This window comes from Gracilinanus agilis, chromosome 1, assembly GCF_016433145.1.
Source record: "Gracilinanus agilis isolate LMUSP501 chromosome 1, AgileGrace, whole genome shotgun sequence".
Taxonomy (NCBI): Eukaryota; Metazoa; Chordata; class Mammalia; order Didelphimorphia; family Didelphidae; genus Gracilinanus; species Gracilinanus agilis.
This window is the reverse complement of record NC_058130.1, coordinates 335,122,092-335,142,323: the sequence shown is the minus strand read 5'-3', so window position 1 is coordinate 335,142,323 and position 20,232 is coordinate 335,122,092. Positions and strand designations below refer to the sequence as shown.

The window sequence follows — 20,232 nt, the reverse complement described above, 5'->3', positions numbered from 1 at the left end:
AGGAGGGCAGAAGGAGGAACACACAGCACACCTACCAAGCCGAACTAAAGACCAGGATTTGTCTCGCGTGGCAATATCAATGAGGGAGCCTTCTATCTTAGAAGATAGTCCTGGGACCAAAAGGATCACGTGACATATCACGTGACACATGATGTCATGTATAAACTGTTAGTTACTGTGCCCCAGTTGACTTTATGGCTCCTGCAGAAAGAGCCATATCTGGCCCTCAAAAGAGCCAGAAATGACTCGAGAGCCATACGTTGCCGACCCCTGGTCTAGCCCTTTCCCTTCTATCTTAGAATTGATACTAAGACAGAAGGTTAGGGTTTAAACAAATTAAACTAAACTAAAAGGATACTTAGAGGTGATTTGGGCCAGGAGTTCTTCACTGTTTTACGTATGTCATACCATATTTTGTGTTTGACTATTCTGCATTCTGTGAAGTCCATGGACCTTTCTCAGAACAATATTTTTAAATACACAAACATTGCTGTTTTTCAGTCGATTTTCAATTGTGTCCAACTTTTCATGAGCCCATCAGAGGTTTTCTTGGCAAAGATACTGAAGTGTTTTGCCATTTTTTTCTCCAGCTTATTATACAGATGAGGAAACTGAGGCAAACAGGGCTAAGTGAATTTGCCCAGGGTCTCACAGCTAAAGTATGAGGCCAGATTAGAACTCATGAAGATGAGTCTTCCTGACTCATTGTTGTTGTTCTGTTTGGTGTTTCTGTTCACTGCCTCAAACAACTGCCCAAAATACACAAATGCACAAGATTAAAAATAAAATTAATGATATGGAAACTGTTATCAACTTTTTTTAAAGTTTACAAACCCCAGATTAAGTACCCTTAATCTAGTCCTACCCACATTTTACAGATGAGGAAATGGGATTTTAGGGCAAAATGATTTGATCAGGGTCATACAGCAAGTTAGTAGAAGAGGCAGGAATAAAATCCAGTCTCTTCAGTTCCCTAATCCAGTATTATTTCTACCTTCACACTGTTCCTGAGTGGAAGCTGAGTTTTTGTTTTGCTTTTTTGTCATCCATATAAATAATCAGGTGGTGCAGTGAATAGAATGCCAGGCATGGAATCAGGAAGATCTGAATTCATATCTGGTCTCAGGCCCTCACTAGGTGTGTGACCCTAGGCAAGTCCCTTAACTTTGCCTCAGTTTTCTTATGTGTAAAATGAACTGGAGAAGGAATTTACAAACCACTCTAGGATCTTTGCTAAGAAAATCACAAAATGGGATCATAGAGTCAGACATGATTGAATAATGACTGAACTACACCCAAAAGGTCAGAAACAACAGCTAACTTTGAAATCCTGAAATTATAGAATCTTAAAGAACATCAGTATAACATCTTGAAAAAGATATCATTTTGTTAACAATATTATGGTTGATCAGTTGTCAGTCATGTCTGACTCTTCTTGACCCTTTTTGGGTTTTCTTGACAAAAATACTTGAATGGTTTGTCATTTCCTTTTCTAGTTCATTTTAAAGTTGAGAAAATTGAGGGAAACAGGATTAAATGGCTTGCCTCAGGGTCAGCCAGCTAGGAAGTGTCTAAAGGTGGATTTGAATTCAGGCCTGTCTGACTCTCCAGGCATGGTTCTGAATCCACTGCACCACCTAGTTGCCCCAGTTAACAATATTAGCATATTACTATTATATGTGATTATATATTCCATTTATGTAATATAGTGTTATAATATAGTATATTGTATTTATCATACTATGATGATATTAACATATTACCTATCTTTGCATGCAGTGTTTTTATTTAAAAATTTGATAAATCAGTTGGATTTTCTATAGCACTTTTAAAAAATGAGTCCTCTAGTGTGACCCTGGGGCAAGTCACTTACTTCCCATTGTCCAGCCCTTACTGCTTTTTTGCCTTAGAACCAATATGTAGTATTGATTCTAAGATGGAAAGTAAGGGTTTTTGTTTGTTTGTTTTTTTAAATAGGAGTGTTCCTTTAAACTGAATTTTCTATAGCCATATCAGCAGATCTATATTTAAAAAGGGCCATAGCTGGAACATAAAAATGGTCTTTTCATACAGAACTAGGCACTGACATGATGTTTATTAATTGTAACAGTCTTTGATTACCTGGTTGTTACCACAGACTGGTTTGAATTCAGAGCTGAAAATGATGACTCTTGTCCTATTCCATCATCTGAGATTCAAGTCTTAACTCAACCATTTTAGCCGTGAAGACCTTTGGCTTGCTAGGTTAATTTTTCAACAACTTTTGCTCTTGAGGCATGATGGAGGCTTCCTGAACTCTTCCCAACTCCTGTCAGTCCAATATTCCCATCTCTCTGACATCTGTTCGTTTCAAAGCCTTCCTATTTGCCATCTGCTGCTACTTCTGGAGGTGACCGTGGCTTTGCCTTGTGTATGTCACCCTTCTAAGTTCTCACTCCAATTAGTATGGAACTTGCCTAAGTGTATTTCCAAATTTTCCATTATCAGATCAGTTTGTTTTAAAGCTTCTGGCACATACATACACACAAAATCTGTGTTCCAAGTTTGACTGTATAAGCTTTTCCAACTTCTACCACTTATTTCTGTGCATGTTTTATATCATCTGCAATTGCTTTCCTCCCAGGAAAAAAAAAAACAACAAAAACTAAATAAAACACAGCACAATAACAGTATCCACTCAGAACAACAGAAAATCCTGGCATATTTTACCCTGCTTAGACTTTCAGATCCCAAATTCCAGGGTATACTGCCCTGTGACCTCTTTCTAATTCATTACAGTATCACTTCTGCATATACAGTTATCCTTTCCACATCGCAGGGGCCAGAGGCATTGCACCTCCAAGATCTAGAAAGTTCACATAAAATTTTTTTGGCCCTCCTTTCATATCAGAGGAGTCTGATTTTTTTCTTTTTCTTTTATGGGGTATTTATAGTACCTTATTGTAAAATTTGGGAAATTATGTATATTTATTGTATTAAAAGATAAAATATTTTGATACTATATAGTATTATACATATATTTTTTTGCATTTCAGAGTTTCTAAAGTTGTTTTTTTTTTTGTGTTCCCTACTGGACTTTGCATGCCTTCTATAACTTATGCAAAACTTCTGAAAAAATGCCATTTAATTTCTAATTTGCCAGCTCATGATATATCAAAACCACTATGGGAAAATTATGATGTGGAAGGGATATGTGTGTTGTGTGTAAACTGAGTGAAAAAGTTTTACAACTACATAGAAACTATAGAGATATGACATTTTTTAATAATTCTTTGTAGTTTCTCTTTTTTCAGTACCCTTTTGCCCTTTGCTGACCTTTCATATCATAGTTTTATTCTAGAGATCCATTGCACAAGGAACTTTTTAGAAAGCTTGGTGTGATAAAGAGGATTTCTATTTCTAACAGAAAGTCTTCAGAGTCTAGAAGTGGTGTTTAAGTGGATTTTACACAATTATTTATTTGAGCAGGATTGTTTCTAATTATCTTATTTCCTTCAATCTTAGCCTTTAGTAGTGTTCAGTGGATCATACTATATATAGAGTCTCCTAAAAGTCTTATTGACGTTTTCAACTTTAATAACTTAAAGTTATTTAGGACTTCCAGTATATGAGACCAATGAGAACATATGAGATCACACATTTATTTAGAACCTGCTATGTACAAATCACTGTGCTAAGCACTGGGAGAGATGGAAACTTGACATAAGACATAATACCTATCTATCTTCATGAAGTTTATTAACTTGGAAGGCCAGAGTGGATGCTATACTCATTATAATTTTTTAAAATAAGTATATGAGAGAAGGCAAGCATTGCCAATTGGATGAGGTGGGCCATAGGATTACAGAAACTACATAATGGAGATAGCATTTGATTTGGGCTTTACAGTACTAGTAGCTTTTCCAACTTTAATTCCATTTTAAATTTCATTCCAGTTTGAAGGGTGAAAAAGAGTAGCAGAGGCATATTCTAGCAGTGGGAAGAACATAGGGGAAGATATAGAAATAAGAACAGTCAGGGTATGTTTCCCAGGGATGAATGGTAAGAAGTCCATTTGGCAAGAACATGACACAAATGATAAGAAGTAAAAATGAAATAAGGTTAGACTGATAAAGGATTGCTATATTTTGGAAAGCCTTTGCAGGGGTTCTTAACCTTTTTCCAGTCTGGCAAAGTCTTTGGATCCCTTTTTATTTTATTTTATTTTTCCCCTTCTACAATAAATGTTTTTAAACATATAAAATAAAATGCATAGGATTAATCAAGAAATAAACATTTATTAAATATCTACTATGTGCTCAGTGTTGCATTACAAAGAAGACTCAATTATACTGGAATAGTTATCAAAATATTTTTCAGAAATCATGAACTTCAATTTAACCCTTCTTTTAGAGAATCTGGGGCACAAAAATGGCCTGACTAGATCTCTGGGTATTATGTAATCTGTACAGCTAGTTGGAATAATGGATAGAGTGCTGAGCCTGGAGTCAAGAAGACTCATCTTCCTAAGTTCAAATCTGGGCTCAGAGCTTAGTAGCTGGGTGACCCTGAGTAAGTCACTTAACTTGTCCTCAATTTCTTCATCTGTCAAATGAGCTGGAGAAGGATATGGCAAACCATTCCAATATATTTGCCAAGAAAACCCCAAATGGAGTCATGAAAAATTGAACATGACTGAAACACCTGCACAAAAGATCTTTGGGTAAGGTTGATTAGTCTGGCTCTTTTCTGAAGATTAGTTTGGAAAGGGTGGGAGTTGGGGGGGGTGGTGGAGTAGAAAGACCTGTTAGGAGGAAAAGCTGTTATTACAAATAGCCTGTGAAGTTGGTGATGAGAGGATGTCCTAGGGTAGTTGGCAGTAGGAATAGGGAGGAAGGGATGATCATGAGATTGAAGAGGTCAAGTCAGCAGGACTTGTTAACTGATTGACTACAAGAGATGAGGGAGAGGGGAAAGAAAAACAGCCAAAGATAGCACCAAGGTCTTACACATGGAACATTCAGGTGGTTAGAGGTGTGTTAGACCCAAGGGTAGGTTGTTGACTTGTTCAAGTAGAGGTGATCATTGAAGCTGTGGGAGTCACTGAGATTGCCAAAAAAAGGCTGAGGAGGGAGAAAGAGGGGGAGAGGGAGAGAGACAGACAGACAGAGAGACGGTGGGGGGGGGGGGAGGAGGGCTGAAGACCCAGTCTTGCGGAGCTCCCACTTTAAGGAGAACTATTGGGCACAGAGATTAGCATTTTCAACTACACTTATACACAGGAATAATGGTTATGCTCCTTCTCTGACCTCCAGTAGAACTAATTTTCTGTACCATTCTGTTTGACATGCAGCCATTTCTGTCTTTTTTCTTTGATTGTCACATTATGTATGTCTTGTCTCCTCAACTATGAACCATCCTTATCCTATACTTCTCCTTTAGTACCTGACATATTGTGGGCACTTTCCTGGTAAGTAGATGCTGAATCATCACAATTAGCTTTGGTCTCCCCAAAGAATAAGGCACTGACGTTTCCTTGACAGTTACCTGAAGGCTATGAACCAGTAGTCACTAATGACTTCAAGTTTTATCAAGGGGAAAATGCCAGTTCTGTTTTTCTCTTTGGCTTTTGCTAGCCTCCCTTTGCCAGTTATATAGTTGGAGTGTGTATGTGTCTGATGAACCAAGTAATGATTTAAACTTAAATAACTTAGATCATTAGATCATAGATCTAGACCTCAAAGGGACCAAAAGGTGATCTAATCCAAACTCCTCATTTTCCAGTTAAGGAGATTGGAACTCAGAGAGGTTAAATAAGGATGCAAACTCAGATGCTCAGATTCCAAATCCAGCACTCTTTCTACCATCCCACATTCCGTTATCACTACAAACCTGCCCTCAGTGGCCACTGGCAGCTCACTGACATCTGGAATCATGACCAGAAATGCTTGAGTCAGGGGCCCAACACCGGTGGTGCTGGACTGGCCTTTAAGTGTGGCAGCTGCTCTGATACTATCTACAGTTCCCTGCTGCATTCATCATACCCAGCACTGTAACATGAGATGATTGGTTACAGACTATATTTAGAGACAAACCTTGCTCTGACTTGCATTATGCTAGTGCTATTCATCCAATACCACAGCTGTTAGCTATCTAAGGAGAAAGCTTAGTTCCACTTGACTGAAGGTTGCCATTGGTACAAATTATAATGGTACCTTGAGTTACTTTACAAGGTTATCAGACAAGCCTACCAAATACAGAATGTTTCTTATACTTTTTGTTTCCTGAACATTTTCAGTAGCATATTAGCAGATTGCCGTGTTATGCTATTCCTTGAGTTTAAATTCCTTGAACAAATATGAATGATTCCCTCTTTAAATTTCCTACTCCCCCCACAAAATGAGGACTTGTGTTTTGAAAGTCATCTTAAAGACCTTGTTTCCATCAGTCAGCATTCTAACCCCTTTAATAGATTTAGCCATGCCAGTGGACCTTAATTCATGTTCAGGTTTTTTGGATTTATTTGCCTTTGAAAAAATTTAATACTGGAGTATTAAAAGTCACAAGAAAAAGTTAATTCCTCTTATACCCCTCTAGCATTAAGGGTAATCTAATGTTTGAATTTGTAACTTCTCCCTCACTTTGGGCTTTTTAATCCTATAGAGCTTGCAGTTGTCTCAGAAATAGGGCTGGGAGGTTAGCATAAAATCCACCTTTCCATCATTACGTACTATGTCATTTTAGTTAACACTAGCCTCCACCCTCCCACCTGCCAGCTCCTTCTGCCTGTGTTTGGCACTGTCTCCTATGTGAAATTCCTTTTCCCTTGCTCTTCTAATCAGGTTGAAATCCATGTGCTTCTGCAGCTAATTTAGAGAAACAAAGGGGGTGGAGGGAGAGGAGATAGAGACAGAGAGACTTGGCATTATTTTAAGTTGAATATAGGGTATAGTTAAATTTTTTTTCATATTTTTTCCAGTTACATATTAAAAAAAAACTTTAAACATTCCTTTGTTTTTAATTTTGAGTTCCAAATTCTCTCCTGCCTTTTCTCTCTCCCCTTTTAATAAAGGCAGGTAATTTGAAGATTATACATGGGCAGTCATGGAAAACATTTCCATATTAGCCATGTTCAAAAAAAACCAACCCTAGATTCCCCCAAAAAAACCTCCAAGGAAAACAAAGTTCAAAAAAGTATGCTTCATTTTGCATTTAGAATCCATCAGTTTTTTCTCAGGAGATAGAGAGCATTTTTTATCATATGTTTTTCAGACTTGTTTTAGGTTATTGAATTGCTGAGAATAACTAAGCCACTCACAATTGATCATTGTGCGATATTGCTGTTACTGTGTACAATGTTCTCCTGGTTCTGCTCACTTTACTTTGTATCAGTTCATGTAAGTCTTCTCAGCTTTTGTCACTTGTCACAAGTATTTTATTTATCTCAGTCATATGCTATAAATCCATTCCCCAACTGATGAGCATCCCTTTTATTTCCAATTCTTTGCCATCATAAAAAGAGCTTCTATAAATATTTTTTGTACGTATGTAAGTCCATTTCCTTTTTTTAAAAAATTCCTTTGGGACCTAGTATTGCTGGATAAAAAGGTTTGCAGTTTTATAGCCCTTTAACTGGAGTTCCATATTGCTCTCTAGAATGGTTGGGTTCATTTAATAATACTTAATCTTGTGAATAAACCCCTTCAAAAGTCTATGATTAATTTCCCTATTTTTCCTTTTCCTAATAAAAAATTCTGTTGCATTTTTTTTAAGTAAAATATTCTAGTATTACAATTTATGGGATAGACTTTTATATCATGATATTTCTTGACATCTTACCAATTGGTCTGTTTCCTGTCTTACTGATTTTTTAAAAACCCCTAGTTTTTGTATTATAACTGATACTAAGTATCAGTTCCAAGGCAAAAAAGCAGTTAAGGCCTAGGTAGGTCTCAAGATCTATTTATCATCTCTGATAGTCTGATAAAGACAGTTTAGTTGATAAGGAAATAACTGACACTGAAGATCTTTTAGCTCATGCTTCCAGCTCTGTCTCCAGGAGCATGGAGTTTATTATATATATATTTCAAGACTCATTTCACACAAAAGAATCCCCCCAAAACTTTGCAGATGCAGGCCTAGAAACGGGAGGTCCTAGGTTCAAATCCGGCCTCAGACACTTCCCAGCTGTGTGACCCTGGGCAAGTCACTCGACCCCCATTGCCTACCCTTACCACTCTTCCACCTATAAGTCAATACACAGAAGTTAAGGGTTTAAAATTAAAAAACAAAAACAAAAACAAAAAAAACCTTTGCAGATGCACAGAAGTTATAAATTATGTCATATCAAAACACAAAAGACTGGCTTCAGAATAGAACAAGGCCAAGGCTGAATTTTGACTGGTTTCTTATCAGAAAGCCAAGTCGGGGAATATTTTTCTCAGTGTTGAATTGCCCCCACTAAGGTTTTGGCCTTGGCTATACCAGGCATCTGCATTCCTGGCCAAAGAGGGAGAGTGTTAACCATTTAACTTCTGGTTAGCTAGGAACTTAAAGCTTTACAATAAGGCCACAATACTTTTCAACAAGAAATTACAGGGATCACAAAAAGGGTCAAAAGAAGAGTCTCAGATTTTTATCTATTCTCTTATTGGCTTCCCACTGGTAGGCAATTGGGAATTAGGGACTTACCCTGGATCACAAAGCTAGGAAGTGCCTGAGGCAAGATTTGAACCCAGGACCTTTTGCCTCTAGGCCTGGCTCTCTAGCCACTGAGCCATCTCTGCTTTCCCCATTCCAGTTAGACTTTTTGAAAATATATCCTACTCATGCATGATACCTCTGCTTTCCTATCATCTCCTCCTTCCTTCCTCATTTCCTTGTAAATTGATCTCAATCACCAAATTCACTGGGGATTTGTTTTCTTTTGGTATTTTCTGGTCTTATTTGATAGTGCCCTTCTCCTTTTGAATGCTCTTAGCTTCTGAGACACCATGCCTTTCTGGTTCTCCTCTTACTTCCTAATGGCCCATTCTCTTTCTCTTCCTGGATCCTCTCCTCCTCCTTTACAAGGTTCAGCCTTGGGAACTCTTCTCAATTTGGAATCAAGAAACCCTGGTTTCAAATAATTTCTTTCATACTTAACAAGTATGTGATCTTGGGTAAGGTACTTAATCTCTCCAGACCTCAGTTTCCTCATTTGTCCATTGGGGGAAATGATACCACTAGTTCTTACCTTACAGAGTTGCTGAGATAATATATGTAAAGTAAATTTAATTTAATTTTTATCTTTTATTTTAAACACTTACCTTCGTGCCATACTAAATATCAGTTCCAACACAGCAATGCAATAAGGGCTAGGCAATGGGAATTAAGTTGACTTTCCCAGGGTCACATAGCTAGGAAGTATCTATTGGAGGGTTCCATGTAAGAATGAAATAAGGCACTTGAAAATCTTGGAGCCATTAATACAAAGAGGTTTACTTATGTAACAGATGTACCATTACTAAGCTAATCTGGATGTGCTCTAATCACCATCCTCCACCCCCCACTCTCCCCATGGAGATACATCTGATCATTAGGACAAGATATGGTGAAGGGCATAAGGATTGACATGGTCTTCAGAAATCCACCCAGTCAGAGCAAAAATTTTGGGTTTTGGGGTGTTTTTTTTTTTTGCTTTTTGGTGATCAAGAAACAGCACAGGGAAAGCTAGTTCAGTGCCCCTCCCTCTACACTTCCCCCTTCCCATACCATTTTTGCCTTTTTTTAGAGAAAGCTAATCCTTGTGGAAAGAGGAAAGGAGGGGCCTGGGCCTATGGGGTTTGTGGGAGGAAAGAAACTGCTTCAGGGAAAGCTGGTAAATACTGGTTCTTTCATACCACCACTTCCCACTTCCACTCTTAACCCATCTCCCCAGTCAATCAGTGAACATTTAAAGCACCATCCATGTTTACTTTCTTTGTGCATATGTTCTTAGCACTGGCTACAAACTCTTCAATGGTTCTCTACTGCCCACAGAATATAGTTCCTGTTCCTAAACCTAGCAATCAATGCACTCCACAATTTTGGTGGTAGTAAGATGGTGCAGTGGATAGGGCTCTGAGCCTGGAGTCAGGAAGAGCAGTGTTCAACTCTAGCCATAGATACTTATTAGCTGTGTGAGACTGGGCCCCTCATCAGCAAAATGAGGATAATAACACCTACCTCAAAGGATTGTTTTGGGAATCACATGGAATAATGTATGTAAAAAGGTTTTGCAAACTTTAAGGAAGTGTATAAATGTTAGTAATATTATTGGACACTAGAAGTCTGAACTAAATTGAATTTTTTGTTTTCACAGCTGACCTGGCCTCCTTAATGGATAGAACATATGAGAGAAAGCTGCCTGTCAGTTCTTTAACCATTTCTCGGGTAGGATTTTATTTTTTAATTTAAAAGGTATTCCTCACATGAATGACTTTATGTAAGTATAGGCAATATAGGTCCTTAAAATATAATACATTGTCAGTCATTAAACATTTATTTGGCTCTTAGTTATGTGCCAGGTACTGTTAAACTCTGAGGCTATAATCTCTCCCCATTCCTTTCATATACATTACATTTTCAGTCATTTACCTTGGTAGCTATTCTATCAACTCAGTGTTTCATATTCTATCTCCATTCCTTTAGTCTCCAGCAAGAACTCTCCCTCTTACCCTCCCCAGCCAGACCCTGGAACCCCCCTGTCTTCTTGCTCCCACCTTTCAACATCCCTACCTTCATCCACTCAGATACTCCCTACCCAAAGCTCTTCCTGATTCGTTATTAGTATCTTCTCCCTTCTCAAAGTGCCTTGTATATGCTTTCCTGGTGTAATTCTGCCTAGAATGTAACCTCCTTAAGAGCAGGGACTGTTTTGTTTAGGTTTTTATCTACCAGCACAGAGCCTTGCATCAGTAGTAAGGACTTACTAAAAATTGGTTCCGTTGAATGGAATTAGGAGATCGCTGGAGTAGGAATCTAGAGATCTTGGTCCTAGTTTCATCTATACTAAGATCTTGCTATGTAAGGGATCACTTTGTCTTTCTAGGATTCCTCTTACATTCCTCCCTGGTAAAGTGGGAATAATGATACCTGCCATATTGAGATGCTAGATGTGAGAGCACTTCTCAAAAGTAAAACCTTCCGTGTAAATGCAAAGTGATTTATATCCAGAACAAGGGCTCTTAACTTAAGGACTGGGACCTTTTTAAAAAATATTTTGGTAACTATATTTCTTCTTTTCTTAAACTCTTACTTCTGTCTTTGAATTAATACTAGGTATTGATTCCAAGGCAGAAGAGCAGTAAGAGTTAGGAAAATGGGATTAAATGACTTGCCCAGGGTCACACCTTTACGAAATATCTGAGGACAGACTTGAACCTACAACCTCCCATCTCTAAGCCTAGTTCTCTATCCACTGAGCCACCTAGCTGCCCCTTGATGACTATATTTCAATATAATTGGTTTCTTTAAAGTCCTATGTATTTCATTTGATGCTTTTAAAAAGATTCTGAGAAAGATTTTGGAGGCTTCCCCAGACTTCCAGAGGGATAACAACAACAAAGATTCAGAACCCCTGATCTAGAAGAAGGAAAAAAAGAGATGATTTTTTTGTTTTCACTTCTTCCCTTCTTTCTGTCTCTTGTGGATTCTTATTCTAGCAGGGAAACTGTATATTCAATTCAAATTGAACTTAAATTTGAAACCATAGAATCTTAGAGATAAGAAGGGATTTAAGAGTCTGTCTCTCTCTCTCTCTCTCTCTCTCTCTCTCTCTCTCTCTCTCTCTCCCTCCCCTCCACCCCACCCCGATGGAAAGGCAAATGGAATTAAGTGACTTGTCCAGTATCACATAGCTAGAAAGTGTCTTGAGACCAGATTTGAACCCAGTACTTACTACTCCAGGCTTGGAGCTCTATCCACTGAGCCACCTAACTGCCCTGATCTACTCCTTTCTTGCCAGTTGTTGAAAGGGAAAAGAAATGTATAATTAAGTAATTCTAACTTTGGGGGCAACCTCGGGCTCTTTCTGGCTTCAATAAATTTTTCATGAGCATCTCCTCCTGACCCTAATCTTTTTGCCCCTTCTCCTTTTCTAGGAATCCATACCAAAAAATATTTAACAGGGCTTTCACTGAACAGCTTAGAAGCCAAATGCAGCCCTTCTGATCCCAGGGTAGGGCCCACCTAGTTTGGTTTTGTTTTGTTTTAACTAAATTTTTTTAAAACCCAATTAAGAGTAGGGTGGGGAAGTGAGATGTAGAATTTTAGATATAACTAATATGAGAATTTGTTTCTCTTGGAGAGGCATATTTATTATAATTTGTTACATATTTATAACAAATCATATGTATTATATTATTATTTTATATATTACATATAAAAATGCGTGGTAACTAAAAATAATATACAAAAAAAAACATAGAAAATGAGCACAGTATCTAAAAACTGTGGATTTTGATTCTGGAGTTTATTTTATTTAAGCATATATTAAATTCAACACAGTTTGTTTTTTAAATCCTTACCTTCCATCTTAGAGTCAATACTGTGTAGAAGAGCTGTAAGGGCTAGGCAATGGGGGTTAAGTGACTCACCTAGGGTTACACAGCCTGGATGTGTCTGAGGCCAGATTTTTACCCAGGACCTTCCGTCTCCAGGCCTAGCTCTCTGTCCATTGAGCCAGCTAGCTGTCCCCAATACATTTCAATTTACAAAGAATAGAAAATGAGCATACTTTCCAAAAACTGAATTTCATTTTTGGGACTTATTTTATTTAAGCATGCATTAAATTTAACACAATTAAAAGAAAAAAAAAACCTGATTAGATAGCACACATGAACTAGCAGGTCAGTAGAACCTAATTTGTTCAGACAATTTTGTAACTTGAATGCCTCCAGCATTATATCCTAAATCATATCATATGAATTGATACAGAACAAAATAAGTAAGACCAAGGAACCTGCATACACATTGACTGCAATTATATAAATGGCAAGATGACTAGAAGGAAACTGAACCCTGAGGAATCTAGGTGTCAAAGTAGATAGAGAGCTGCACCTAGAGTCAGGAAGACCTGAGTTCAAATGTAGCCTCAAATACTTAGTAGCTGTGAGACCCTGGATGAGTACCTTAGCTTCTGTTTGCTTCAGTTTCATCTCTATAATGGGATTAATAATAGTACTTACCTTCCAGGGTTGTTGTGAGGACCACACAAGACAGTTTTTATAATCCTTCACTTTGCAAAATTTAAAAGCATTATATAAATGCTAGCACTTATAACAAAACAAACAAACAAACAAAAAAAAAACAGAGCTGGTCATTGTATGATTTAAATTAATGTGCAATACTTCAAGTATTAATTTTTTAAAAGTTTATTATCTGACAAAATAAAACCAAATGACTTAAGTTTTTCTACCTGCTCAAAAATCCCCTCTCCACCAAAGCTGTGACAGGAAGGAAAGCATGATAGAGATGGACCTCCACCCAATTTATACCCTGTCTGTGTCAGGATGTAACGACAGGAAGTGAGTGGGGTTTTGGGAATCGTAGTTTTGCTGGGGATCATAGTTTTTAGGGTAACAGATTCTAATTACACACATAGAGAACAGATAATGAAACATACCTCCTGAGGCAGGCATCTGCCAGGACAAATGTTGTGAGAAAGAGTCAGTGGTATTGGTGATTTTTGCTGAATTGTTTTGTTATTGTTACTGTTGTTACAAATGAGGGTTTCTGTAAAAAATAAACACATCAAAAACCTTTTTTTATTTTTTTAGGGGGAATACAGGAAGGGAGTCTGATCTGCTGGTCAGGATCTCTGCTTTCTTTTATTGGAGTAAGAAAAAGCTTGGTGGGGGCAGCCAGGTAGCCCAGTGGATAGAGAGCTCTAGGCCTGGCATCAAGAGGACCCAGGTTCACATGTAGCTTTAGACACGTCCTACTTGTGTGACTCTGGACAAGTCTCTTAATTCCACTTGCCTGGCTCTTGCCAGTAGTTACTAAGACAGAAAGTAAAGGTTTTTTAAATAAAGAGAACACTTGGTACAGAGGCTCTCTTTACCAATGCACATAAAAACTTCTTTGCAACTTGTATAGGATTAGAAGGCTTCCTGGAGCCCTGGGGATTTATGACTGCCTAGGATCCCACAGCCAGTATGTGTCAGAGGCAGGACTGGAACCCAAGTCTCCTTCACATGAAGGCTGGTTCTCTGTCCACTATACTATACTGCCTCTCAATAAAAACTGTAGCGGGGAACTTTTTTTTAACTCAGCATTTTGAGGGATGAGCCATTGAGATCTGTGGAATCGGAGCTTTTCCAATATAATTATTGACCCTCAGTGAGTCTCTATCCTTAAAGTAAATGTCCATCTGTCCTTACCTACTGCCTTACCTTCCTTTTTTCTCTCAGTTCGTGGACAACATTTCATCCCGAGAAGAGGTAGACCATGCTGAATATTACCTTTACAAGTAAGTTTTCTATTTCCTACTCTCCTACATCCGACCCAACTGGCCAGCTCATTTGTCCCTGAACCACTGGTGCTTTGTCAAATGAGGTTTCTGCTTTGAAGAACTCCATAAATTACCATGTTCAGTGAGAGGCTCTCTCCCAGCATCGCCTTTTACCTTTCGTTCCACAGCTTCTTTAACTACCAAAAATATATCTAAAGTGAATCCTACCTTGCTGAGAAGGAGAATGCTGGGTGGTTATCATTGTAGAAAAGGACATTTAACAGATTAAGTTAATTTACTATCTCTTTTGTCAAACTCAATCATTATTTTATATTTTTTATCCTTGATTACTAAAGGCTTCAACTCTTATGTATCCAAATAAATTATTATCCTTTATAATAGAGTATCAATAATACTATTAATTATTCAAATAATTATTTGCTTCATAATATGTGTATATAAAATTATATATTATATTATAATAATATTACACAGCTCTAGTAGAAACAGTAATATTTCTAGGCAATGCTTCAAGCAATTCGGGCAATGTTCACTTATTTCTGATTCTTCAAGATCCCAAAAGAAGTTTTCTTGGCAAAAATACTGGGTTGGTTTTCCATTTCCTTCTCCAGGTCATTCTACAGATGAGGAAACTGAGGTAAACAAGATTAAGTGATTAATTAAGTTGGTATCTGAGGCCACAAATGAACCTAGGGGCTTCTTAGCTCCAAACCCAGCATTCTATCCACTAATTGCCCTAAAGGATACTTTCTCTTCTGATGGAATTTTTAGAGGTATTTCTTCCCAGAATTCATGAACACCAGGTAGTACCACAGTGGATAGAGTGTCAGGCTCACATTCAGAAGGACCTGGGTTCAAATTTGGTCTTAAGACACTTTCTGTGTGCCCCTGGGCAAGTCACCTAACCCCTAGTTGCCTAGCCCTTGCCACTCTTTTGTCTTAGAATTGATACTAAGACAGAAGGTAAATGCTTTATTTTTAAAACAAAAACAATTTGTAGCTGGTTAGACTAAGAGAGATTCTGTGTGGAAACAAAACAAACTTTTTTCAAAGCCTTTCTCTTGCTAAAGAAATCATTTGGTTTATTGCCATTTGAGGTTACTTTGGTTCATCTGACAAACTCCATAAAAATGCTATTATTACACAAAATAAACAGCTTATCAGGAATACTACTTAAGTTAGTTTTTTTCTTTAATTAAGCAGCAAATTATTTTAATCTAATTTAAGAACTGGAACTTATTTAAACAGCCAGCTATTAAGTAGCTTTGAAGGAGAAAATGGAAGAGCTATCACATGTTTAGCCACAGAACATATTCTTTTACATGGTAAACATATTCCCTGCTATACTGTATTTGTTCATTCTTTTTATGTATCTCCATAATCATACACCCCAGTGATGAAATAGCAGTCAGATTACTCAAAACAATCTTAAGCTTCCTCTACTATGTCTGGGGTAAAGGACAGTATTCCGCTGTGTCCCATCCCAAAGCCAGTCCCCAAACGAGCCTTCCATCCCTCATTCTTGTCTCTTCACAGCCTGCTTTTGGGTAGACACACAGAGGAACCTCAGAAGACAATAAACCAAATGATTTCATTAGCAAGATAAAGGCTTTGACTGGGATTTGTTTTGTTTCCAAACAGAATATCTTTTAGTCTAACCAGCTACAAATAGTTTTTGTTTCAATTTTATCTTATTTTTTTTTCTTGAAATTTTCTCATTTTGTGTTTTTGTTTTTCAATAAAACATTTACTTTCTATCTTAGTATCATTTCTAAGATAGAAGAGCATCAAGGGCTAGGCAATTGGGGTTAAGGGACTTCCCCAGGGTCACTCAATCTTGTGTCTGAGGCCAGATCTGAGCCCAGGTCTTTCCAACTCTAGTGCCCAATCCACTATGCCACCTTTTGTCTGAACAGTGTTTAAAGACCACTATGTAGCAATGCCAGCATTTGATCCATGACTGATAGGTGAGTTGCCAGGGAAATAGTACTTTAATTTTTATTTTCCTTAACCCAGAACTACCAGCAGTCACTTAGATTCACAGTCCCACAGTGATAGTGTTAACATATTTTTGTAGCAGCTCACCATTTACAAAGTGCCTTCACAGACATCATCTTGTTTGATTGTGTCTGATGTTCATTATTATAGTATAAACTTCCTGAAAACAAGAACTACCCCATCTTTATCTGACTGGTTTGTTATAAGCACTTAAAAAATAAACGCTTGGTGATTAATTGAGCATGAGTTTAGATTGTTCGTGTAGACCAGAGAGAGACAGAGACATAGAGACAGAGAGACATAGAAAGACAGAGTTAGCTGATTCTAAATTCTAAAGGTTGAGGGTTCAAAGAGCACTCTGAGACCAGTTCCCTGTCTGTGGAATGTAGAATAGGACAGGGTGAGATGATTAAATCAGTGTGTGTGAAGAATACGAATTAAAGATTCTTCATGGGTAGAAAAAACCAAGAAATGACAGATAATCAAGGGTAAGAAATGGAAGATTAGCAGAAGGAACACAGAGGTAGGACAGAAAGTTTATATCCTAATGCCAAAACCACAATGCATTCACAAATGACCAAAAGCCATCAGGCCCTAATTTGGCAGTGGGTAAAAATATGGAGCCAACAAAGTCGATACAGCTGGGATGAATAGAGGAATCATCAAGTGGGGAAAAAATATTTGCATCAAATATCTTGCAAGACTGAGAACTGCTAATGAAAGTTAATCATTTTGTTGAGTAATTAAAAATGGAGTTACTGCTTGGGGGGAAAAAAGATATCTGAGAAAACCCATCTGAGATAGTAGAGAAGTATCAAAGATATAAAAAGTTGGCCACAGTCAAGACAGACTAAGTTAAATCTTAACCCCTGATATATGCCAAGTGCCCTTGACAAGTCACTGCCTCTCACAATGATTCTGGCAACCCTTAAGACTAATAGTTGGTGGAAGGAATTTCCACAATGGGAGCTCTCATGTTGTTTAGTCATTTTCAGGCACATCTGACTCTTCATGACCCCATTTGGGGTTGCCATCTTTGTCAAAGATACTGGAGTAGATTGTCATCTCCTTCTCCAGCTCATTTGACAGATGAGGAAACCAAGGCAAAACGGTTGAAGCACCTTGCCCAGGGTTACTTAGCTAGTAAGTATCTAAGGCTGGATGTGAACTTACGTCTTCCTGACTATGCTGGGCACTATCCATTGCAACACCTAGCTTTCTTGGGAACTCCTACTGGCAAGATTATAAGTCTGTTCCTCCACCCCCAAAATATTAGGAATTCACAGAAATATACATATAAGACCAAGAACCATTCTCCAATTGACATATGGTCAGAGGTTATGAGTAACTGTTCAATTATGTTCAGTTGCATCTGACTAATCATGACTCCATTTAAGGTGTTCTTGGCAGAAATACTGTAGAGGTTTGTTATTTCCTTCTCTAGCTCATTTGACAGATGAAGAAACTGAGGCAAACAGTTTGGTGACTTGCCCAGGGTCACACAGATTTGAACTCAGGAAAAAAGAATTTTGCTGACTCCAGGCCCAGCACTGTATCAGCTTCACCTAGCTGCCCTATTTTGAATAAAATGGAATATTATTACACTGAAAGAAATGGCACGTGAGGAAATAAAGAGTAACAACTTATGTGAACTGATAACAGAGTGAAATAAGTAAAACCCAAACAGTTTTATATAGTGATTACATTATTGAAAACAAAAGCAATAGTTGAAGGCCTTCAGATTTTGATTAATTGTTGTTTTGTTTTTTTTAAAACCCTTATCTTATATCTTAGAATCAATACTGTATATTGATCCAAGGCAGAGGAATAGTAAAGGTTACACAGTGAGGGTTAAGTGACTTACAGCTAGGAAGTATTTGAGACCAAAGATTTGAACCTAGGTCTTCCTGATTCCAGGCCCGTCTCTCTATCTATTGAGTCACCTAGTTGCTCCTCAAACTCTGATTAATTGTAATGATCTTGCTATGATATTTGTGGGAGTTTTCATTTTATGATCTCTTTCAGATGATTTAAAGTAGATTCTTTAAATTTATATTTTTACTCTCTGGAACTGAGGTATTGGGGCAGTTTTTTAAAAAATTGCTTGAAAAATTATGTCTAGGTTCCTTTTTTGATCATTCCTTAGACAGTCCAACAATGTTTACATTTTTTTTCTCCTGAATCTGTTTTCCAGGTCACTTTTTTCTTTCAATGAGATATTTTCACATTAAAAAATATTTATTTTCATGGGGGGGGGGGGGTCTGTTTTATTGTTTCTTGATGTCTAATGGAGTCATTAGTTCCCAATTGCTGAATTCTAAAATTTTAAGGGATTTTTTTTCTTTGGTGAACTTGTGCACAATTCTGATTTTTATGGTTTTATTTTCTTCAGTAATTTTTGTGCCTTGTTTATCAAGCCTTAATCTTTTCATAATTTTCTTTAATCACTCATTTCTTTTCCCAGTTTTTATCCTACCTCTCATCTATTTTTTTGATTCTTCTAGGAATTCTTTTTAGTCTTGTATCCAATTAACATCTTTCCTTTGAGTCTTTGCTTATAGCTTTTTTCACATTATTGTCTTCTTCTGAGTTTGTGTCTCGGTCTTTCCTGCCACCATAGTATCTTTTTATGGTCAAATTAATTTTTTAAAATTTGCTTATGTTTCTAGCTTATTTTTCACTTGAACTTTGTTAAAGGTGGGCTCTGCTTGCTGGTGTTGGAGAGGCACTATTGCAAGTTATAGGCTTCTTCATTCTTCTATTTTCAGAACTAGTTTTGGGAGTTTGCAAGTTTTCAGTAGTACCACATGACATGATCCTAGGAGAAGTATGGCCACTGCTTTCCTAGTCTGTGTTCTGAGTATTTATGCAGGAAGGCTCTTGGTACCCCGCTGTCACAAGTTTTAGTGTTGCTCTTAGCCTTAGAACAATGACCTGATCACCCTGCTTTCCTGCTGCCTTGCTAGAGCTCCCTTCTGATATGGACCTATGACAAGGGCCCCTGCTAAGCCCTTGTGACGACTGACAGGAGCAGTCCTCTCTGTCCTGGAACTGTGACCCAGAACTGCATAGCAGCAGTAGAATTGCCCAATCAGTACCCCCTGTATCCACTGCCAAAAAGAGGTCCTCTGTAATATCTTTCTGGCCAGTTGTCTGACCCCTTTAATGTCTTCTGGTCTAAGAACTCCAGAAGCTTCTATTGCTGCCACCACCACCATTACCCTCCATGTCTGCTCTCTGGACAGATCTCCACCTCAGTGTCACAGACCTCTTTTGCCACCCTCCTAAGTTTTCTTAGGTGAGAAAATGACTCACTTTTGATATTTATTAGCTCTGCCACTCCATATTTGATTTGAGGCTTAAAATTGCTTGGAGGGAAATGTTGAAAGAATTCAGCTAGGTTATTGCATCTAATCCATTATTTTGGCTCCAGGAATATAAATTCTTAAAGAGTAGCATTCTTCTCCCTCTTGCCCCTTTATTCCCTGAAGTAGTAAGCTTTGTATTTAAGAAATATTTGGCTAAAATAAACCTATTTTTTTTTACACATGATACCTAAGCTCTCATTTAGCTTCCTTTTCAATTCTTCATTAAAATTTTCTACCTTATTGTCCAAATGTCTTTTCTGCCTTCTAGGATCTCCAAATAATCTCATATTCAGAAGGTTCTACTCCCATTTTGTCTCTCTTTGTCCTTGCCTGCAAAATTGTTAGTTTTCTTCCTTCAAGAGCATTTTTCAAAGGAAGGCAAGTCCCAGTAGA

The 20,232-nt window shown here is 37.6% G+C and overlaps 1 protein-coding gene across 1 annotated transcript in view; it reads left to right on the top strand.

Moving 5' to 3' along the window:
* MRPS27 (mitochondrial ribosomal protein S27) overlaps positions 1-20,232 on the top strand; it is a 163,198-nt gene that overhangs the window by 25,133 nt on the left and 117,833 nt on the right. The window contains exons 3-4 of the mRNA XM_044662999.1: positions 10,322-10,392; positions 14,412-14,470. Coding sequence (XP_044518934.1) covers positions 10,322-10,392; positions 14,412-14,470 — 130 coding nt within the window. The remainder of the gene's footprint in view (positions 1-10,321; positions 10,393-14,411; positions 14,471-20,232) is intronic.